This window comes from Grus americana, chromosome 6 (genome assembly GCF_028858705.1).
Source record: "Grus americana isolate bGruAme1 chromosome 6, bGruAme1.mat, whole genome shotgun sequence".
NCBI lineage: Eukaryota > Metazoa > Chordata > Aves > Gruiformes > Gruidae > Grus > Grus americana.
Window position 1 is genome coordinate 17,620,391 of NC_072857.1, and position 21,751 is coordinate 17,642,141.

At 62.2% G+C, this 21,751-nt stretch overlaps 1 protein-coding gene across 17 annotated transcripts in view; it reads right to left on the reverse strand.

The window, feature by feature from the left end:
• Positions 1-21,751, reverse strand: part of TNS1 (tensin 1) — a 65,580-nt gene that overhangs the window by 24,422 nt on the left and 19,407 nt on the right. For 12 of the 17 annotated variants that reach the window (XM_054829343.1, XM_054829344.1, XM_054829342.1 and 9 more), the window contains 15 exons: positions 21,521-21,559; positions 19,361-19,402; positions 16,585-16,634; positions 16,097-16,268; positions 15,681-15,731; positions 15,002-15,124; positions 14,630-14,694; positions 14,436-14,519; positions 14,217-14,329; positions 13,544-13,604; positions 12,241-12,316; positions 11,976-12,105; positions 11,535-11,600; positions 10,853-11,014; positions 383-2,080 (listed from right to left, as the gene is read on the reverse strand). In XM_054829343.1, the coding sequence (XP_054685318.1) occupies positions 383-2,080; positions 10,853-11,014; positions 11,535-11,600; positions 11,976-12,105; positions 12,241-12,316; positions 13,544-13,604; positions 14,217-14,329; positions 14,436-14,519; positions 14,630-14,694; positions 15,002-15,124; positions 15,681-15,731; positions 16,097-16,268; positions 16,585-16,634; positions 19,361-19,402; positions 21,521-21,559 (2,932 nt within the window). The remainder of the gene's footprint in view (positions 1-382; positions 2,081-10,852; positions 11,015-11,534; positions 11,601-11,975; positions 12,106-12,240; positions 12,317-13,543; positions 13,605-14,216; positions 14,330-14,435; positions 14,520-14,629; positions 14,695-15,001; positions 15,125-15,680; positions 15,732-16,096; positions 16,269-16,584; positions 16,635-19,360; positions 19,403-21,520; positions 21,560-21,751) is intronic. The other 5 variants (XM_054829341.1, XM_054829351.1, XM_054829352.1 and 2 more) reach the window with 2 other exon arrangements.

Here is a 21,751-nt window from a genome sequence, read left to right on the forward strand (position 1 = left end):
CTTCTCAAACTGGGCCATATTCTCCCTGAAAGGGAGAAATTCCCCTGGGACCCAGCGAGCAGCCCTGCCGCAGGGGACAGACCAGCCCCATACCTCAAAGGGGTGAGGATGGGGGGGCTCGGCCCCCTCGACCACCCCTTCTCCCTACCTCTGGGCAGTGCTGCTGCGGTCGGCGAGCTGCAAAGGGGAGGTCTCGGCAAAGGAGAGTGTCACAGGCTGCCGCCCTGTCCGGCATGCCCCCACGGCGGGTGGCTCAGTTCCAAGCCCAGATATGGCATGGACGAGGAGTCGCCGCATCTCCCATCCCCGGCTCCACCATGCACGCCACCCCCATGGCTCCGGCTTCTCGGGACATCCCCCCCAAGGAATCAAAGCGTCCTACCTGCCACCCTGTGGGCCACCAGGCCCTCCAGATTCAAGGGCTCTTCTGCTGACCTCGACAGGTCTTCGTAGCTCTCCAGTCCCTTGGGGGGCATCTGGGTTTGTGGTGGGACAGTGGGAGAAGGCGGGGAGGAGATGAGGAGCTGCTGAGACCCCACGGGGCTGTAGGAGGTGCTGAGCGGGAGGATGCCCATCGGTGCTCCAACTGGGGCATGGCTGTAGCTCCTCGGCTCCGGCACTGGGGCCGGCTGGTAGCTGTAGGGTGAATAGGTTTCGCGGTACTCGTGCACCCCATAGTCCGGCTCCCCAGGAGAATAGGCCTTACCCCCAGGCTCGGAGACCATGGGGCTCACAGAGGTGCCGAAGGACCTCGGCTGGGCCACTTGCGGAGCCGGCCGGGTGTAGAGACCAGCGATGGGCTGGGCCGAGACAGAGGAGAGCAGGGGTCCCGCCGGCTTGTCCTGGCGGGAGGCGGTGGGCACACTCTGCGACTTGTGGACGGCAGGCGCGAGGTCCAGCATAAGGACGTCAAGTGCTTCGATGGACTGCTCAATCTCCCGGCGGGAGGGCGCCCGGGGAAACTCGGGCATGCTGTGGCTGTGGGGGGGCACTGGCTGCAGCGGGCTGGGCTGGGGGCTGCAGCTGGAGACGCTGGGGCTGTGGCTCTCCACACCACCCTCCTGCAGCCGGGAAGGCGGCCGGCTCCCTCCTTGTTGCTGCCAGGAATTCAAGCCCCTCTGCACGGCCTCCCGGCTGCTGGTGCTGCGAGCCGGGGCCTGGGGCAGTGCCGGGTTCACGTCGTACTTGGCCACGTCCACCACCGGGAAGGATCGGGAGCGGTAGGCGCCGGGGGGGTCATAGCTGTACAGGTAGGGCTGGGAGCTGGGCAGTGGCTGGGGCTGGAGCCAGCCCGGGGCGTGGGAGCCCGGCGGGCGCTGAGGGTAGCCAGCCAGGTGGTCCTGAGCAGATGCCGAGGGCCGCAAGGGAGGCAGCGGGTCGCGGAGGTGGTGGCTCATCAGGGTGTTCTGGTTGTTGTAGGGGTAGCCGCCGTTGGAGAGCAGCTCGCCGTCATACAGCCCCTCCTTCAGCAGCTTCTCAGCCCCGTTGCAGCTCGAGGGACCGTTGGGCAGGGAGGAGAGGCTGCCCACCCGGGGCGCCTCCTGGTAGCCGACCTCGCTGGCAGTGGTGGTGCCATCCAAGGAGGAGAGCGTGCCCAGGCTGCCCACGCTGTGCCCGTCCTGGTTGGGCAGTTCATCATCCAAGATATCTGTCTCCCGCTCGGCCACCAGCGCCGCGGCGTTCCCGTTGACGTGCACCTGAGCCGGCACCACATGGCGGCCCGGCATGGTGGACAGGCGTGCCGGCGCAGGGCCGGGCGCGTGGTTGTGCATGGGCGGTGCGCTCTCCAAGCCGAAGCCGACGAGGAGACGATCCAGCTCCCGCTTCTCCTCGGGGCTCAGCACCGCCTGGCTGCCGGGTGCCCCGGGCACCCCCGGCTCATCGGTCCGGTCGGTCTTGGTGGAGGCGGTGGAGTTGCCCGAGTCACTGCTCACTGAGAGCGTGTGCTCGACGTGGTTGGGAGCTGCCGAGAGCGGGAGGCGGGCGGCGTTGACAGCACCGGTGCTGCCGTGGAGGGAGTCTTTCTTCTTCACTTTAGCGTAGAGGCTCCCGTCCAGGGGCCCTTGCGTGTGCCCAACCTCTGCAAGGGGAGAAACGAACACGAGACCCCAGATCAATTGCTGGCTCTCTGCACAGAGCTAATGGGTCCCATTAGCCGATGGTTTCGATCTCTTCCGTGCCGCCGGAACGCTTAACGACCAGCATCACCGTCTCCTCGGCACCCTCCGCAATCCCACGGGCGCCACCATGCAGAGACACCGGAGCCAGACCCACCCCCCTCTCCTGTGCCCCTGCTGCCCCCTGCTCCGCACGCCATCCTGCCCTGCCCTGCAAGCACCGCCTGCTCCACGGGAATCCACCAAATAGCCCCCTCCCGGTTCCAGGCATCTTTCCTGGCAATTCCCCTCTGCAGCTGGTGAGGGCCGGGGCTGCCCATACTGTCGGCCATCACTTCACCACTGCTCCGCAGGGCTCAGCCGGCCCCAAAGGGCCACGCGGTACCAGGGAGGAGAACGGGGAGGGTGGGGGAGATGCACCACGGGCCGTAGGAGGACGGGCAGAGGCGGTCAGGATCTGGCTTCGTAGCTCTGTGTGTCTCCAGCTGGATGGATGTACTCAGCCCACGGGTGAAGGACAGATGCACCACGGACCCACCTTCCCCCTCCCTGCCCACTCTCCTGCCAGATGATGCATGGATCCAGCCAGCTGCCCATCCTTGACATTTTCTTCCCTGGCTACACACAGGCTCCCACCCATTCTGTCCTTCCCCTTCTCTCTCTCAGGCCGGGTAAATCTGCCCCAGACCTTTCCTCGCAGCCGGACGCCGCCCCGAAGCTCCTGCACAGGCAGCGCCTCTGCCCAACCCCAAACACACAGCATCTCCTCCCCAGGGAGGCACCGAGCACCCCAACCCCACGATTCAAGGCTGGTGTGAGCAGCCGGCTCCGCTCCGCTCCCCTGAAAAGCCGGGGTGCAGCCGGGGTACAGCAACATCACCACTGGCAACCCTGCATCCCAGCTCCCAGCCCCCTCAGCTCCCACCAGCCCTGGCAGTCCCAACACCACAACGAGCTGCACCCTTTAAATGTTTCCAAATGGGGCGGCCAGATTTTGGGGGCACAGAGGGGACCCCAGCCACTGAGACAGCAATGGGGATGGCCCCCAAGCTGCATGTCCTCCCGCCAGAGTGTGCGCAGCACCGGCTGGGTTGCAGACTCCTGTTTTTCCAGCTCCCCGCCGAGGTTTCCTGGAAGGGCCCACAAGCAGTGTTAAACACTTTCTTTTGGAGGAAAAAATGACTCTTCCCTGGCGGGGCGCCAGGCGGCTGACTCAGGGACGGAAGACGGCCCTAACGCGATAGTGTGAAATCAGAGCGTTCCTATCTGCAAGCAAAACACTTCCGAAAGCCAGCCCCGAGCCGGGGACAGCTTAACCAGTCCCATGCCACAGCGCCTGCACCCCAGCAGCTCCCGCACCATCAACCCCCCTCACCGTAAAGCAGAGGGGGGCAATAACACCCAGCACGTGTCATACCGAGTCAGGGCCCCCTCCTCGCCACTGATTTTCCACTCCCAAATCCCTGCCAGCAGCATCCCAAAGGAGGCAGCCAAAGCCCTCCCTTGGCTTGAAGATGCCCCGGGACCATGCAGCGAGGTCCCCTCTGGGCACTCAGACAGGGAAAGGATGAGGATGGGGTCCATGATTTCTCTCAGAGACTCAGAGCTCCTTCATCCAGCCAGTGTGGCCAGTAACCGGCATCGTTTGACTCTGCAACACCTCCCATACGGGAAAAAGGGGGAGAGAGGGAGGGAATCCCTTCCCATGGAGGGAGAAAGGAAAAAGCAGTGTGTCCATGGGCAGTGTCAATGCTGGAGAGGCTGAGACATTGCCTGGAGCCGGGACGTCGCCCAGCCCTCCTGTCTGATGGCAGCGATGGGTGCTGGCCGGTCCCAGGAAACAGGGCAAGATCCAGGGTGGGGGCTGGGATAAATAGGGCAAGGGAATAGAAAGGAAAAGGGCATAAATAAATATAAATGAAAGCACGTGGCGCCAAGGGAGAAAATAGATGGGAAAGGCTTTAATTAAACTGTGGGCTGGGCACCGCCCCATGGCTGGGAGAAATGTCTCGAAGCGGGTCGAGATGGGGCACAACGCAGTTCATGGCAGAGCCAGAAAGCCCCAAACGCCCCATCCCACCTTCCCCAAACCCTCTGGTCAGGCGGAGACATGGGGGGTCTGGTGATTCCCACCCCAAAAGCAGCACCAGGGTGGCAAGCAAGGAAGGGGCTGTGACACCTCCACCATCAGCCGAGCCGTCGTCCCATGGCCGCTCTGCCCCACACCTGATTGCCCACCCACTCCTCATCCCCACGTGCCCCCTGGGCTCCGACGCCAAGAGCCAAATCCTGCTATCCCCTGCCACTCCCAGCCCCACTCCACCACCACTGGGCCACACTATCGCTCGTATGTCTATTGCTTGTCACCCAAGAAGTTGAATAAAATCCCCCAAAAAAGACCAAGGGAAGCGGGGACAGGCTGCCTTAGCCAAAGCAGCCATCCCCAAAACAGCAGGCTCCCAGGTCCCTCTTTGCAAAGCGTTTGCAGCTCCTACCAAGGTCAGATTTCATCCCCGAAGGTCAGAGCAGCTCCAGCCTGGCAGGCTGTGCCACCCCAGCGTGGGCTGGGTTTGCCCAGGGCTCAGCCCCGGACGCAGCTCTGCTCCAGCTCTATCTGCGCCGACTCTGTCGAGGCAGCTGGGGAAAGCACTGAGCCCAGCCTGGTCCTACCCCTGCTGCCAAGCTCACTGCCCCAGCACGGCAACGCTCTGCCTTCTCCCTCCCCAGCACCCTGCAGCTCAGCCCAGGAGAAAAACTGTTCCAGGGCACGCAAGATGGGGGGTCAGCTCACATCCCCAAATCCCAGCCACCCACCTCATGCCCAGTGGGGTGCACCATAAAGTATCACGCACCAGCACAAATCCTGGCTGGGGCTCTGCACCAGCGTAGAGGATGAGGCTGGGGCACCACCGTGTCTCCCCTGGTCCTGCCCTCAGCAGCATCCCACCTGCTGCCTCCACTCCCCACCACCCAGAGCCCTGGTCCTGGGGCATCTCCAGAGCATCAGCCAGCAGGGAAGATCTTGGGGTCCTGGGACTCTACGGGCTAAGCCCCATGGGGAAGAGCTCAGCCCCCCCAGCTCTGGTTTCATCCTGTGCCCAGATATGATGGCAAGAATTAACCCCAGCCCCTGAGCCATGGATCACCACGGCCATGAATTTCCCACCCACTCCCAGCCCTTTCCCCCATCCCGTCCAGCTCAAAGAAAAGCAAAGTCAGGACTTACCAAAAGGGACAGGGAAGAAAAGATTCCAAGTGAAGAGAAGGAGTGGGTGGCAAAATCCCTTTCCTTCGCTCTTTCCAGCACCAGAGCCTTCCAGGGGGACCTGGTGCGGTGGCAGCTCGAGCAGCGTCTGCAGCCGGCTCCGTGTGTCCGTCCAGGACAGGAGCCGACGGCCCGGGGCTGGCTTTGGTTGGTGTTTGTCCTTTTGGCTTTGCTTTCCCTTGCGCGGAGGGAGCTATTCCCTCCCCAGCGCCGTGTCCCACGGGGCCAGCGAGAGGGGCATCCTGACAGCAGCGGGGTGCCGGAGAGGGTCAGATACGGGGTACCCTCAGGACACGGGGTGCCGGAGGGAAGGATGGAGGAGAGGAAGGCGGCGGAGGCAGGAGATGGGCTGGAGGCAAGGAGGTGAGGTTGTGCTCCCCTCCGCCCCAGACCACACAGGGACGGGTGGGAGGGGAAGGGGAGAGGCGGAGGGGAAGGCGGCTGGGGGCCGCCCAAGCCTAAGCCCCAGCCCGGGTTAACCCCAGCGAGGTGCGGAGAGAGGGTGAGAGCCACGGAGGGAGGACAGCACAGCGGGGCAGACAGCTCCTAGCTATGAATATTAACTACTTCCTCCACAGGCAGGGCTGCGTAGCGTTAACTGTTTCCTAGTCACGACGGACAGCTGGACAGCCTACCCACCCGCACCAGGTGCTGAGCATCACCCCGCTGGATGACCCCCCCCCGGTTTGAGACCCCCAGTGCTGCCCAGCTCCTGCCTGCACACACGTCACACCTGTCTCCAAAAAGCAGTGACATATTTGGGGTGGGGATGTCCTTTCAGGCCACACGTGATGCTGTAACCCAGCCAGGACCACAAACCCAAATGTCTTGCCGGAGACTTGAGTTTCTCCATCTTAAATAAATACACAGCTGACGAGGAGTGGAAATCCACCGTGGCCCCGCCAGCACCAAACCCGACCCATTTTCACAACCCCCGTTCTCTGCCCCACCACTGCCGTGGCATGGCATGGACATGCCAGCACCGGTTTTGGGATGGCATGTGCCACCCTGTCCCGTGGCAGAAGACACAGCACAGATCCTGTCCACCCCAGAGCTGCCTGCGACCATGCTGCTCCATCCCAGGAAAAATCCACGCTGGGATGTTGCTGACAATTCACTGGTCCAGGTGACGGTGAGCCTACCCTGTGTCCGGGCTCCTGCTTGAGCCCATGTTCAAGCCTCCACTCCTCCACTGATCCAAAATACTCAGAAAAACTGAGTGAGACTCTCCCCATTCTAATCCCCCAAATCATGCATTTCCCACACCCCTGCGGATGACAGCAGGGGATGAGAGCAGCATTTCCAGCTGGCCCCCTGACTCACAGCCCCATTTGTTCCCAAACAGTGGCACACACCAAGTCAGCATCCTCCCAAAACCTCCAAGGCTTGCTGACTTCTCGGCCTTTTTATTTTTTGCCCCGGTTGTGCAGCGGTGGGCAGCCCGCAGGAGGGCAGGCTGAGAGCTCCCTGCTCCAGCCCAGCTGCCCAGGGACAGCCCCCGCCCCACGCACACATGCTCCAGCAGGTTTTGACTTCAAGGACGGTATAAAGGGGGAAGAGAAGGGGCTGAGCTTCCACCAGCTCGCCCCTCTCTCCCTGCATCCCAGTCCTGCCTGGTTCCCAATCCCAGGGGGACCAAGCCCCATCACCCCCCCACATCACAACCCCAAATACCAGGTCAGAGGACTGACCCTGCCCTGCAAGCAGCCACGCTCCAGCCGAAATGTCTAGCCAAGCCATGAATGCTCCAGCATTTCTCCCATGGGGAATAACCAGAAGCAAGGGGGAGACACTCCCGTGGATCCCCATCCAGCCTGGCTGAATCCCCACTGCCCCCCAAAACGCCCACCCTGCAGAGCCCTTACCTTGCAACGGCCAGAGCAAAAGCAGAGAGCAGCAGAGAGGGGTGGGATGGGGAGGGGGAAGTGGATTCCTTTGGCTTTAGTCAGCTGGCAAAGGCGAGAGGAGAGCCAGTGGCTCCCCTCCCCGACAAGCCCGGCCAGGGGATGGATCCAGCCGCGGGGGGAGAGCAGCAGCCCGCCGGCAGCTCCAGCGATGGATTTAACAGCTCCAGCCTGGCCCATTTGGCTCTCCGCCTCTGCACAGCCTGGCTCGCCCTCCTGGGCAGCCTCAACCCCAGATAAGTGCGGCAGGATTTGACCCCACTAGGGAAGATGTACCCCACGAGTTGCCAACCCTCCTGGGGGCCCAACAGATGACAGCAACACCATCTAGGGGCTTACTGCCCCATTGAAAGGTGCAGGACTGACATCCAGCTCGATCTGGGGGGCTCTGGGACCCCCCAGCCTTTGCCACGTGGGTGTCAGGCTCTGCTGTGACCTCCCATCCCCAGAGGGGTGGGATGCTCATCCTGCTCCCCACCCCAGCCAGCTCTGCACTGCGCATGGGGCTGAGCTGCAGGGGAGCCCCGTGCCAGAACCATGACTCAGGTGGGGATTTAGCAAGTCTCCCGCAGATGTTGGATTTGGCCAGGCCCTGGCCAACCCTCTTCTAGCCCCAGTAAAGCCAGGGGGCAGGACCAGCCCACAGTAGGCACTGGGATGGTACAGAGGTGAGAGGCAGGGAGGGGGACAGGACACAGGGTGCGGCAGACCAGCCAGGATGGGTGCAAGGGACAGCCGGTACAGGGAGCTGCTGGGTCGGGGACAGACACCCGGCCCTTTTGCATTATCCTGTACCACCCCAGGATGGCAAAGCCTGGTATCCCCCCACCACGGTCACACATCCAGACCCTGGGGACAATCCCTCCACCAGCTCCGTGCCAGCTGCAGCACCCTGTTCTCCATCAGCATTTGTTTTCTCAGCAAAACTAAACCAAGCCATAGATGTTCCCCATCCAGCTTTGCCAACCTGCCTCTGCAGTACCCCAGAAATTTCTCTGTGGTCATCCTCCAACCAGCTGCAAACCCGGCAGTGCCGCATCCAGCCATGGGTGGGTGCCCTGGAGCCAGCCTGGCCCCCCAAGGAGAGGCACCATGGTGCTGGCAAAGCATCCTTCTTCCACTCTGGATAGGGGACATCCAAACAGCCAAAGGAGGAAACACCCCATCACTACCCTTCAGCCTCCAAACACCCTCTCAGCCAACTGATGGCTATGGGGACTGCAGCAGGAACCTGCCACACAGCTGGCACCGACCCCAAAGCCCCTTCGAGGAGGAAGGAGGAAGGTGAAGCCACAAGGCACTCAGGGACACCACTCGCCTTCCCCATGCTCCGTGGGGATGGATGGCTGGCATCAGGATGGGTCTGCAGGGGTACCCCAGCACACCCCCTCTTGCTAAGGACCACAGGGCAGCCCCAGCCCAGCGGGCAGCAGGGGCTGTGCCTGGGTAAGGCAGGAGGGTGAGCTAACCGACGGGGCCAGCCTGTGCCGTGGGGGTGGTTCGTGGAGCAGCCCCCACCTGCCGGACCCAGACGGGTCCCCTTGGCCAGAGAGCAAGATGTGGGGGGTTCAAATCCCCCTTTCAGGCCCCCTGCCCTGGGCGAGCTTGGTCAGCTGGCGACCCTGCCATGACTCAGTTTCCCTTTCCCAAGCCCCCGTGGATAAGCACAGCAGAGACAAGGGGAACACCAGGACAAGCACCATCCCCAGCCATCCACCTGCCCCGTCAGCTTCAGGATCCCACAGGGTCACCCCCCACCCTGTCGGGCACCCCCCCAGCCCATATGGATGCCCCAAGCTAAGCCAAAGCCACCAGAGAAAGGGCATCCACATCCAGCGAGAGTGGCTGCGGCCAGCAGAGACACGGCGCGGGGGGACCCACCGTTTGGCAGGCGATCCCGATCCAGTCGGCCCGGGCTGCGGCGCCAGTCTGCGGGGAGCCTTCGCCGAGCGGCGGGGACGGGCAGCGGCAGGGACGAGGAGCAGCGGCTGATCCCACCCCGGCGCAGGTCCCCGTGCCAACCTCACCCCCCTCTGCCCCCAGCCGCCGCTCGCTCGCGCCTGGTGGTGCCAAAAATGTGGCGTGCGATTCCCTGACCAAATAAGGCGAGAACAACCATAAACAGGGACCCCCCTCGCACAGCCAGGCACCGGGGTCCCCATCCCGGCCTGGGACAGGCTGGAGAAGAGGGAAAGTGCCAACAGAGAGGGAGGAAGGCGGGAGACCTCCGAGCTCATGTTGGCTCTCCCCGCCGCTGCTTAAGGTGCCCCACGGGGTGGCCGGGGGGAGACCCCCGATAGATAGGCTGTGTCACAGCTGCCTGTGCTGCCACGGGTCAGAGGACAGTCTCCTGCCTCAGGCAGTCCCGACTCATCCCCAAACCAATTGCAAAGTTGCCCTCGTTCCCCATCACCACCCTCCCTGCAGGGAGCACGGCCCAGCCGGCACGTGGAGGGACCTCCATAGCCCTGACACCCACCGAGACCCCCAGGAGGGGACAGAGGGGAGTCCTGGGGTACCTCTGTAGCCCTGTGAGGCACTGGGAGTGCTGGGGGCCAGAGGAGAACACACACGCACTGAGGCACTCGGGTCTCTGCAGGCAGGAGGGTGCTGCCAGACAGCCCTGCCAGCTCGGGCAGGAGCAGAACCACGGTCTGAGCTCACAGTGGGGACGCATGTCCCCTCCCATCGGGGCCGGACCCACAGCTCCCAGCTCCCCCCACATAGCTGAGCCTGCGTGTCACGAGTTGCCTGTTTACTGCCCTGTGCCAAGGCAGGTGCCCATGCCAGCTCCGTGCAGCTGCCCCGGGGCCAGCCCCACGTCTTCACCATTGGCAGGGACCCCCTCGCCCATCCCAGGCAGAGTCTCCACCCTCCCCAGTGAGCCCAGCCGCCCACAGCTCCCACTCGGAGCAGCCAGTGACCTTCAGGGACGTCGGGGACCGCAGCTGTCCCCACTCCAGGGACGCCTGTCTGGACCAGGCCAGGAAAACTCAGGCATCTGGTCGGCCACAGGTGGCTTTGCCGCCAGGACAGGGGCCCACCACCCTTCGACATACAAGTACTGCCTGTTCCTGCCAAGCGGGCGAGGGTGGCTGACTCGCTGCATCCAGGCGGGTGCTCAAGGGGCTTTTCCCAGCTCCAAGCCATGGTGCAGATCCTCCAGGGCCAGTGAGGTCTCCACATCCCCCAGGGGAAACTGAGGCACAGCTACATCCCTCTACACTTGCGCCGCGAGCAAGGAGCTGGGAGACCTAATGGTCCCCCCGTTAGGTCCTGCTCCCGAAAGACTTGGGGTTTGGGTTTCCCAAAGCTCTGGGGCACGAACCAGGGCTTGACCTTGCTCTGTGCAAACAAGGCTTTGAGAGCAAAAGCACTGAAAAAAGAGCCTGAGCTCCCTGGCACTGCCCGCAGGAGGGAAAGTCCACCAGATCTTTCTCTCCAATCCTGTGGCCACACTCCTCCAGTAGCGGCCGCCTGCCCCCAGCTCTGCTGCCCACCAGTGTCCCCTTCCCTGGGATTCCCATGGGGACACTTTGGCCACCAACCACCCCATGAGCCCTGACCTTTCTCCAGGTGCTTGCCGGGCAGGGGCGGCTCAGCCCAGGCGCCCTCTGCACTGTCCTCACGCTGGATGTTGAAGTTCTCGTAGGAATCCCACCGGATGAGCGGGTCAGATGTGTTGTAGTCCACAGAGACGCTGGGGCCATTCTCCAGATGTTCCATACCTGGGAAGAGGCAGGATGGTCAGTCGGGGTGATGATGGGGCCAGCACGGGTGGGATGGAAGGAGGAGATGGAGAGAAGGTGCAGGCAAGGGAAAGAGGGCAGGGAGCGCAGGGCAAGGCACGAGAGTCACATAGGAATGGGGGCACTGAGAGGGATGGATGAGCATGGGAGGTACATCAAGACCCACAAACAAGGCGTACAAGGCTGGCTGGGGCTTTTGGGATTGCCTAGGGACAGGCAGACGGACTGACCCTGTGCCTAGGTCTGGACTGTTTGGGTGGTGGGTCCTCTGTTCCCAATACTCCCTCCCTCTCTCCCGGGCCAGCAAGCGCTGCATTGAGCAGCCTTCTGGAGAAGAGAGTGAAGGCAATAGGGCACCCATGGGTGCTCCTAGATCAGCATCACTGCCTGGACCCCTCATCCCACCCTGGTGACAAAGGGACTGCAAACAGGGCTGGGGGAGGTCGCCAGGGAGGCAGCAGGGGATAGAGCTGGGGAGTGGGAAAGGAGCCGGCCATACCTTGGATCTTCTCGGGGCCATAAGAGAACACGAACTCCACCTTCCCGTACTCAGGGAAGCGGTCATCTGTCAGGGAGAGAGCAGAGCAAAGGGACCATCTCCATCCATCCCTCCAGCAGAACACAGATGGCCACCCCAAACATGCCCGAAGGCCAGCTCAAGGCTGGGAGCTGGGAGCGGATGTCCTGGCACGGGGCAGCGCATCTCAGCCCCCAAAACAACCCAAGGCAGCCCCTCCACATCAGTACCAGTTTTGGCAATGAAGGGGATGATGCTGCCACTGGCGCCCCGAGTGGCACCGCACCTTGCAGACGGAGCAGGGGTGCCCTGCTTCATGGGGGTGGATTTGGGGTGGGTGCCCAGATGTCCCTACAATGGGAGCAGTGTCAGAGGGGTGGGAGGAGGAGGGAGTTTTGAGTGGGGAGGTGCCGGGGTGGTTACCTCTGAAGGCCTCATCCAGGTCCTCCTTGCCAAAGACGACGTCGAGGTCATGCACGGCACATGTGTGGAACTGCACGCGGAAAATTACGTCACGGGTCGGGCTGCGAAACTTCTTGTGGTAACACTTCAGCTGTGGAGGGGAGTGGGTTCGGGCTGTCAGGACGAGCCCCCAGAGCTGGGCAAGGGGGAACCAGAGGGTCCCAAGGCACAAGGACCACCTGTCCCCCCACTGCTCCTCACACGGCGCTGAGCTGAGGCTCCTTACCAAGATATCACCCTTGAGGAGCAAGCCAGGCTCAATGGTGATGCAGATGCCCGTCTGGCTGTCTCCTTGCACGTTGCTGCAGAGAGGGACGGTGGGAGGACATGAGGTGTGGTGTAGAGCCCCTCCAGGGTTCCCAGCATCGCCTCCACCAGCCCCTTCCACCCAAACCCAGCCAGAAAAGGTGCAAAGTATGGAGTTAGTCCTCCAGGTGACAGAGGAGAGTCCCGTCCCCCACCCCAAATGGCACCCATTCCCAGATTCTGGAGACAAGAAGGGGAAACTGAGGCACAGCTCAATGAGGATGCTAAAAATCCTGGATGGGAGGATTTGACTGGGGTCTGAGTGCTGGGGCTGGGCTATCAGCCATCCACCCTGCTCCCATGGGTCAAGCAGAGCACAGGACATGGAGGGACAGCTCTCAGGGAAGGCTCTCCTCCCTGCCACAGTCTCCCTGCCGGATGCCCTCCCCTCCCTGGGGTGCAGGGGGGCTGCCTCCGGGCAGTGGCGTCGGCAGCGGGGGAAGAGGGAAGAAGGGAGTTGGATTTCACAGGCAAGATAAACCTGGAGTTTATTACCAGCATCCCATAAACAGTCTATTAAAAGCTGAAAGGCAAGGCTGGGATGGCAGTAAATCTCGGCTAACGGGGACACCTGGCTGCAGGGAAGGGAGATCCTGGTTCCGGGGCGGGGGGGGGGCAGCGGGGAGATGGGAATGCCCCCGAGGTGAGGGCACTGCCCCCTCCAGGGGTCCCAGGCTGGGATGCAGCCCCAGCAGAGCATCAGGGCGGCTGGAGAAATCATCTCCTGCTTTGCCTTCGCCAGTGCCTGCTCCCAGGAGCAGCATCAGAAAATGGTGGTGTGGCAGATCATGGGGAGGTTAAAATGAGGAAAAAATTCTCTTTTGGGGAGAGAAAGAGGGCTTTTAGGACAATTCCGGGCAGAAGGAGCAGCTCTTTGGGCAGGGAAAGAAGAAACGCCTCCATCCCCCAGGGAGGTGTCCCCATCCCTGTCCCTGCTCCCTCCGGGGACGCCCAGGCCCAGGCTCTGCGCAGCCCCGGGCTCCCTCTGCTGATACACAGAGTCACTACAGCCCTCCCAGCAGAAGGGCCCAGTATGGCCAGTATAGCCAGTTACCACCTCCAAGGAAAGGGGAGACCCTTTTTTTTCAGTTCCCTGGACCACAGACTAAGCACAGGGCATCGGGACTGCCGGGCACTTGGCCTTCGCCCTCTCCATTTCTGCCCCCCTTGCCAAGCTCACGGCGCTGGGGAAGAGGGAAGCCCCATGGTAAGGAGATAGTTACTAGATCCCCGAGGTGTAGACGGGCTGCATGGCCTGGTAGATTTTCAGGAAGGGCCGACAACCTGGAAGACATCAAGGCGGGGAGAGAAGGCACGCTGCTGTTAGCCGGCAGGGCGGAGGGGCCGGGGCAGGGATTAGTCATGGGGGAGAAATCCAAACAGGGAAGGAGCCAAGGCAAACAGCCGCTCCCCACACCGGCCATGGGCAACATCTGGGATGGGCAGAAAGGGATGCTCCGGATGGGGTGGGAAAAAGGGAAAGCCCCTATAGCCCAGTTTGGGTCCTATAGGACTTGGGGCAAGCGCTGGGCTGGAAATGGAGGTGGGATGATCGTCTCTGAGCAAGGGACTGCTTCTGGGTATTGGCACCGGGTGTGGTACTGCATCCCAACCCCCATCTGGTGCCATCCTCCAAAAAGCCATCAGAAAAGGTTCATCACCCCACAGTTTGGGTTAGTGCCCAGCCGCAGGCACCCTGCACAGGGGGGGCATGTCAGTGGGAAAAGGGTAGTGCCCTGCTACAGTGAACAGTCACAGAGAGGGAACAGTCCTGAGAGGGAAAGAGAAATTCAAATTGCAGAGGAAATTGGGGAAAATATCCCCCATGGAGAGCAAGCCTGGCCATGCAGCGGGGGGCAGTGGTGTGTGCGTGGGGGGAGATGTGGGAGCACCTACCGCCTTTTGACTCAAAGTTGGGTATGCCGTGCATGATGACGTGGTGGAGGAAGAGGGGCTTGTTGTTCATCTTGATGCTGCCAGAGAGGAGCCCGCTGAAGTAATGGATGTACCTAGAGGGCGGACAGGCAGCTCAGGGCAGGACCCACAGCAGAGCACCCCCCTGAGCCCTCTTGCACCCACCCTGGCCACAGGGGCAAAACACACACCAGGACCCACCTCTTCTGAGATGGCTGACCCACCGGCACCACCTTGTCCTCATAGAAGCGCTTCATGGCAAACCTGTCCAGAGCCTGGTCAGCGCTGCAGAGACGAAAAGGAAGATGAGGTTGAAGGAAAGCGTCGGCACCAGCACCCCAGCACTGCTGGGATGGAGGTCGGCAGTGGGCCTGGGGGCCACACGTCCCTCTCACCTGGCCGAGATGTTGCTGTAGTGCATGTAGGCAGCCACCACCACCCCCAGCCGGCCACGGTTTCCCTGCAGACACACAGCAGAAGGGGCGTCACGGGGGCAGCGGTGCCTGCGAGCACCCAGGCACGGCCGCCCCACAGGCAGGCACGCACCCACCGGTCCCTATATGCATGCACTAACCCATATGCACACCCCAGCCCTTATGTACACACACCAATGCGCATGCATGCTGACACCTACCCACAGCCAAAGCCACAAATCCTCACGTTCCCTACATCCCTCAGCTTCTGAGGCTGCTCAGCCCCATCCCTGCAGCCCCTCATTTCCCTCAGACTCCCATCACTGTGCACCCTGAGGACAGGATCCAGCCTACCTTGTTGTGCAGCACCACCACGTTGTGTGTCGCCGCGTTGAGCCATGTGTCCATGGCTTTGCAAATGCTGCAGATCTTCTCCAGCGCTGGGGTGTGCAGGTCAGGCCACCCAAAATCCAGTACCTGGGCAGGGGGAACAGCCAGGGGTCACATCCACACCGGGCTCTGCCCCATCTGCAGTTCCCAGCCTGCCAGTGTGCAAAGCCCAGGGCACATACCCCAGGGTGAGCACCACTGCGTTACCCTGACGTGTCCCTTCCAGCCTCTCCCTCAACCCCGCACCCCACTGCCCAGCCCCCTGTCCTGGGCAGGCCATTGGGGGCCCAGATCTCAGCCCCACACCCAGGTCACTTGGCTCAGCTGTCCAGGGCTCCCCCATGGTCATAGGGATGGGGTCGACGCCTTAGGGAGGTCTCCAAGAGGCCCCAACAGCCAGGTTTGGGCTGGGGATGGGGGGAGGGGTGGGTGTGTATATGGGTGGGTGGGTGTGTTAAGCTGAGACCCCACAAACCCATTGGGAAGTCTCAGTGTTTTCCTCTGGGTTTTCCCCCCTCTGCTCCTCCACCAGCTGGGTGGAATAGAAAGGGTGGCTGTTCCTCCCCAAACAGCTTGCAGTGGGGAGCTGGTCCCGCAGACAGCCCTGCCCCAAGCCCCTCTGTTCCCCACAGCTGTGACCCACCTTGGGGTGAAGTTTGCTGACATCATGTCTCCGCTCAGAGAGGTTGAAAAGCTTCAGGGAAGAGGAAAGACAGAGTGAGGGGACACCTTCCTTCCTCACTGCCACCTCTCACCTCTTCCTCACCCCAAAGCCTCCCCAAATTCCCCCATAAGAGGCTTCCCCGGACACATTAACCCAAGTAACACCTTGCCACAGGGCAACACAGTGGCCAAAAACTCCCAGGGGGTCCAAAAGGGACTGGAAAGCTTCAAGGAAGGAAAAAATCCATCCGCCTTGGTGCAAAGACCCCCCTTCACCAGAGTCAAGCCCAGCCAGAGGCAAAGATGCAGCACCCATCCCCTGCAGCACCCCAGCCCCAGGGCCTTAGCACCCCAGCCCCTTCCCCAGCCTGGCAGGGACCCAGCTGTGCCCCTCACCACGTAGTTGTCCCCATGCTTGGACTTCAGCATGTGGGCCACCTCGCGGAGGTTGCTGCAGAAGCTCTGCTCCTCAGCCGTGCTGGGGTAGGAGACGGCGATGATCCGCTCCGTGATGTACACCAGGTCCAGCTCACAGCTGCTCTCCATGGCCGCGGTCAGGCTCATACTCCTGGGCAAGGGAAGGGACCGCTGTCAGGACACGGTGTGGGAAGGGGACATGGTGACCCTTCCCCACCCTGCATGGCCCCTGGGGTTAAGCAAGACGGACTGGGACATGCGGGGACTGCCCACAGCCTTTCCCCTGCTCCCAGGCCCATTGGGGTGTCTTGGAGACCCCAAGCTGGGGATGGTGGGTCATAACCCCCATGTCTTCTCCCTGGGGAGCACCTCCCAGCTGTAGCACATCTGGAGAAGAAAAGTGTTGGGGGAGGGGATGTTCAGGCAGGGCAGAGATGGTCACCAGAAGGGGAAACTGAGGCACCTACCTGGATGTTTTGCGGCGTGACTGCCCGCTCCTGGGGGATTTTGTGGCATCCTAAAGAACCAGAGAGGAAATGCAAGTTATTGCCCTGACCCAGCCCGCAGCCAGCATGGGGGTCCTGCTAGAGCCAGGTGTGATTGGTGCTGCTGGAGTATCCCGCCCCCGCCACGCTGCGCACCATAACACCCCCAAAATATCGCTGTCTCCAAATCCCACTCACTGAGCATCCTGGTGGCACCAAATGCCCCAAAGGCACCATCGTCCCCCCACCATGGCCACGAGCAAAACCCGGCTCTTGCAACCCCAGTGCAGCTGGGACAAGCCGCCACGGGCACTGCAGGTCCAGTGCCTTGGCACGGGGTCCCAGAGAACCTTTGAGGAGGATGCTGTGGCTGGGGGGACAGTCTCAGGCATGTCACGAGTCCCTCTGGTCTCAGCCGGGCTGCAGGCACACACCTGGCAGGACAGAGTGGCTTTGGCCCTGCCCGGGCCAGGGGCAGGTTTGCTGCCCGAGCGGCGGCGAGGAGCCAGCCAGGCACGACAGTTTGCTTTGGCCCCGGCTCTGCAGAGCCCAACGCCGGGAGGAAATGTTTGAGCTCTTGGAGCAGGAAACTTCTATTTATGCATGTTCTCCAGCCTCAAGAATTTCATCTGCAGCCGGTTTGCTCGGTGACTTCGTGACCTCAACCGAAAAACAAAGCAGGGTTTCCAAAAAAAACCGCTAAGGAAAAACACACTCACACCTCATTAGCTTTAGTATCTCCAGCTAACAAACAGGAGTCATTTAAAGACTCATCTTGCACAGGCAACACATCCCGAGCCCCCAGAAGGACCCAGAAACAAGAGATGCACCTCACAGCCGGCTCCCGGGATGTCCCTTTTGTCCCCCAGGAACTGCAGAACCTGCTGCCACCCTGCAACCGCCACACCAGAGGCGACGGGACGAGGTGGGAGACCTGTCCCCGGCACCCTTCGCCTGCCGTCTCCCACCCAGCGCGGTCCCGGGGCTGCTCCCGCAGGCAGCCGGCATCACCCTCCATCACCCTCGCATCCCCCTTTCAAGGTCAGGCTGCCTGGCAGAGCAGAGCCAGGCTCGGCAGCCCGTGGGGCCAGGGACAATGGTCTCCCCTCCCAGCCAAAGCCGCTCCAGGAGGCAGCAGCCCCGTCTGAGCACCCAGGGGTGTGCGGGCAGCAGTGACAGTCCCCACCCAGGTTGTCCCCAGGGTGCCCCAAATCTCCTGCTCACCCCAGAAATCCCCCAGCTTTGCTGGGAGGAAAGAAGGAACTAAAATGCAGCGAAAATAAAGGTAAAACCTTTCCTGGCCAGGGTGTGTGGAGCAAGCTTCAACCTGAGCATGGGCTCATCCCTGCGTCACCCACCAGTGACCAGGATGGGACCCCACCATGGGCTCTGCTTTGCCCCAAACCTTCATAGCAGATGTCTGGGGTTCCCCACCCGCACCCACCAGCCAGAGGAGCCCCAGCAGCCCCTGTCACCCCACTGAGCTGCAGCAGCCTCCCAAACCGCAGCCGAGCCCGACAGAAGAGCTGACATGGGGCAACCAGGACTCACTTGCCTCTCCTGCACAGGGAAACTGAGGCACGGGAGGGCGAGCAAGGCAGGGACGACAGACCCCCTCTCCCTCTCCGTACCTTGATGGCAGCAAGACCCTTGCTAATCCATTTCCATGGCATGGTGGCTCCGCTCCCGGCACTCTGCCCGCAGCAGGACCCTCCAGCGTCACCCAGCCTGGCAGGAGCCCCCCAGCTCTGCCCCACTCCCCCACCCCGATCTAACCACAACCACGCTGACGTCTCTGCCGCCAGCCCCTGCACGAGGAAGACTCAGCCCACAATCAGCTGATAGGAGCAAGCGCTCATGTTATTAAACGCTCCTGCCCACTGCCGGGCTGGCAGACCCTGCAAAGGTCCCCACTGAAGCAGAGACCCCAGCCAAGCCAGTATGTCCCAGTCCAGCCCAGCCCAGGGCAGGCTGGTCTCAGCCACATTGGGTTGAAGACCCCCCCAGCTAACCCCATCGAGCATCCACCTCCCAGCCCCAGGCTGGCTCAGTATGTCCCCAGGCTCTGGGCAGCATCTGAAACCTGCAGGTTGCTTCTGCATGGAAAGGGTGATGCGAGGCACAAGAAAGGCTGCAGAAATACCAGGAAACTTCCCCAAAAGAGAGCAAAGCCGGCAAAGGGGGCTCCTGACTGTCCTGATGGATTTTTCTAGCTGTGGATGCTCTTTCTCCAGTTCAGAGAGGGGTTGGAAACATGTCCTGGACAAGCAAAGGGATGGGGCAAAGCCAGCTCCCAGGTGAGGAAGGCTTTCACTCTCTTCCTCATGGGAACCACTCTGCCTCCATCCCTCAGGTCCCAGCCCCGGCACGCAGGGAGGCCTGCGAGCTGCTGCAGGCGGGGGGAAGCTGTCCGCGTTGACTTTGGCAGTGCGTTTGTCTACACTGTCTTAGCAATTTCATGTCCACAGATTAAATAACATATCCCCGGCTCCGAGACAGGAAAGCCGGCTTTGTGGCAAAAGCCCCGGCCCCCCCTCTGCCAGGCTCCGCCACCGCCTCAGCCACCGACCCCGGGCACCTCGCTTGGCCGTTGGCATGGCCATCATCACCTTGGCTGGCAGGGATGTTGGGGGGCTACAGAGGCATCCCAGGCTGAAGGATTTGGGGTGCAAGGGGTGCTTGCGGCAATGGGACAGGCACAAGCGACCCCCGGGAAGTCTCAAGGCAGAGATTAGTCTCCGCGACTGGTAGCACTTACCAGGGCGTCTACCTGCTTCGTGATGCTCTCCCCCGGGGATGGCTGCAGGCAGGCAGGAGGAAGGGGAGGGTGAGAAAAAGGCAAGCGAGAGAGAAGGAGAGAGAAAGATTGAGAGACACACACACACACAGAGCGGGGGCTGGGGTCAAAAGTTTCCCCCTGGCTATTTCTGGCCCTTCCTAGGAAATGCACCACAGTCCCATTTCCTTCCCTGCCTGCCAACATGTCCGCTCTTCCTAAAGGTCGGAAATCCCTCGAAACCCAAGCGCGAAGCTGGGGTGATGCTTGGGTACCGAGGGTGCTGCCGTCCTGCCTCCCGGCAGCCGCCCCCCATGCTGGACCACTGCCATGGATGGAGAGCGCTGGGCTGAACCTTGCGCCCGCTCCACGGCAGGCACCCGGTGGTCCCTACACCTCTGAGATCCCATCCAGATCCTCCATGGTCAGACCCCACAGCCAGGAGGTAAACAACGGGGTGAGCCCGGCACAGCCCCACACCCAGCCTGGCCGCCAGCCACCGGCAAGCCCAGCTCCTCGAGATAAACCCGGTCCCGTAGGGCTGGCAAAGGACCCCAGTGGGAGCAGAGTGGGGGTCTGAGATGCTCAAAAAAGGGTGACATGCTGCTGGAGTCTGCAGAGAGCTTTGAAGTGAGGCTGGGGATAGGAATTAGCTTCCCAGGACAGGGGAGTGTCCAGACCCCAAATATCAGGAGCAGGAGACAGACCTCCCTGCCCGGGAACAGCTGTTTGGCGTGCGTGGGGGTGGCACAGCAAAGGGACCCAGCTGGGTGGCTCATGGGGGTCTTGGGACCAGGGAGACCCCCAAGACCAGGCTGCTCCAGTCTTGGCTGGGGCTGCCATTTCCAGTCATGGGACAGGGCAAACCCCTTTCGATTTCCTCCTCAAGCCACAGTAACGGTCCCAGCTCAAAGTCAACATGTTTTTGCTGGTGATAAGTGCCCAGGGAGGCTGGCAGGGGTGGGGGGTGCAGGCAGAGATTAAACTTAGGGCAGATAACCACCGCAGGGCCCCGGGGGCAGGCAGCATGCTCTGCTCCCATCCCCTTGTTTGGGCTCACGCACAGCCCTCGTGAGCTCACGGGGGGCCATTCCATAACCCACTTTTCGGGTGAGACCCCTGCCCAGCTACAGGGTGCTCAGCCCAGGGCCCCGCGTGAGGCATGGCCACCCCGCCACTGCCAGGCTGCTGAGCCCGGAGCTGAAAGTCTGCCAGGGCCTCCTCTCCCCAGTGCCTGCCCCAGCAAGCCTTGGCACACGTCCAGAGCAAGAAGGAAAGGCGGCCGCGCCAGCCTTGGGCAATGCCAGCCTCCCTGCCGCCACGTGCCCGCTCTGCCCACCGCCATAGGCACGGCTGGGCTGGGGACGGGGCAGGAAGGCTGCTCTGCCAGAAAGATGCTGCCTGGTGGGCACCACCATGCCACAGTTTCCAAACCTCTGCCCCAGGCATGGTCCTGCTCCCAGAACCATCCCGGTGCCCTGCCATGGCCCAGAGCAGCGTGGCAAGGGAACACGGCTGCCTGTCCAGTGCCCCCCGCCCGGCCTCCCCAGGACGGGATGAACGGAGATGGGGCTCCCAGCTGTTTTCCTGGTGTCCGGAGAGGACAGGGTGGGAAGGGCTGTGTGTCGCCCCGGCCCCAACTGCTCATTAAAGGTCCCCAGGAGGGACAAAAGCAGGGGCTGACAATAAGAAGGGCTGCAAACGCACGGCCTTGGGCGCCCTGAGCCAAAGGCACATCTGGTAGAACCATCTCCAGGCATACAAGAAACCGCCCCGGCTCTGGCCAGGGAGGGGAGGCCCTCGGCACTGGGGGACCCCAGAGACCAGGCTGGTCACGTCCCATCTGCCTGTCCCTCCCAGCAACCCCACAAGCCCCTCTTCCCCAAAAGCTCCAGCTCCAGAACTCCCATGATGGCAGGGCTGCCCCAACTCGTGCTGCTCAGCCATGGGATGCCACTGAAATGGGGGGCTGCCATTAGTCCCAGCACAGGACCCCTGTGGTTTTGGGGGCGGGGAACTCACACCCTGACGCCCCCAGGCAGAGAAAGCCCCACACCCAGTGCAGAACAGGGTGTCCTGTCCCACCCAGCATCCCCAGAGCCCTGTCTGCCACCCACGGCTCACGGCGGGGGGCTCGCTTACCGGCTCATAGTTGACAGTGGGGGAGCAGGGGGTCACAGCCTGCAAGGAAGCAGAAAGAGGGCCAGGATTAGTCCCTGCAGCCCCCAGCCCAGCACGGGGCATGGGAAGGGGCCAGGCTGCAGCATCCACACACATACCCCCCTCCCTGAGCAAACCCAGTGCCTGCCCAAGGGGGTGACAGGGGCACCCATGACAGGCAGCGTCCCGAGGTCAAGGCTGGGCTCCCCGGTA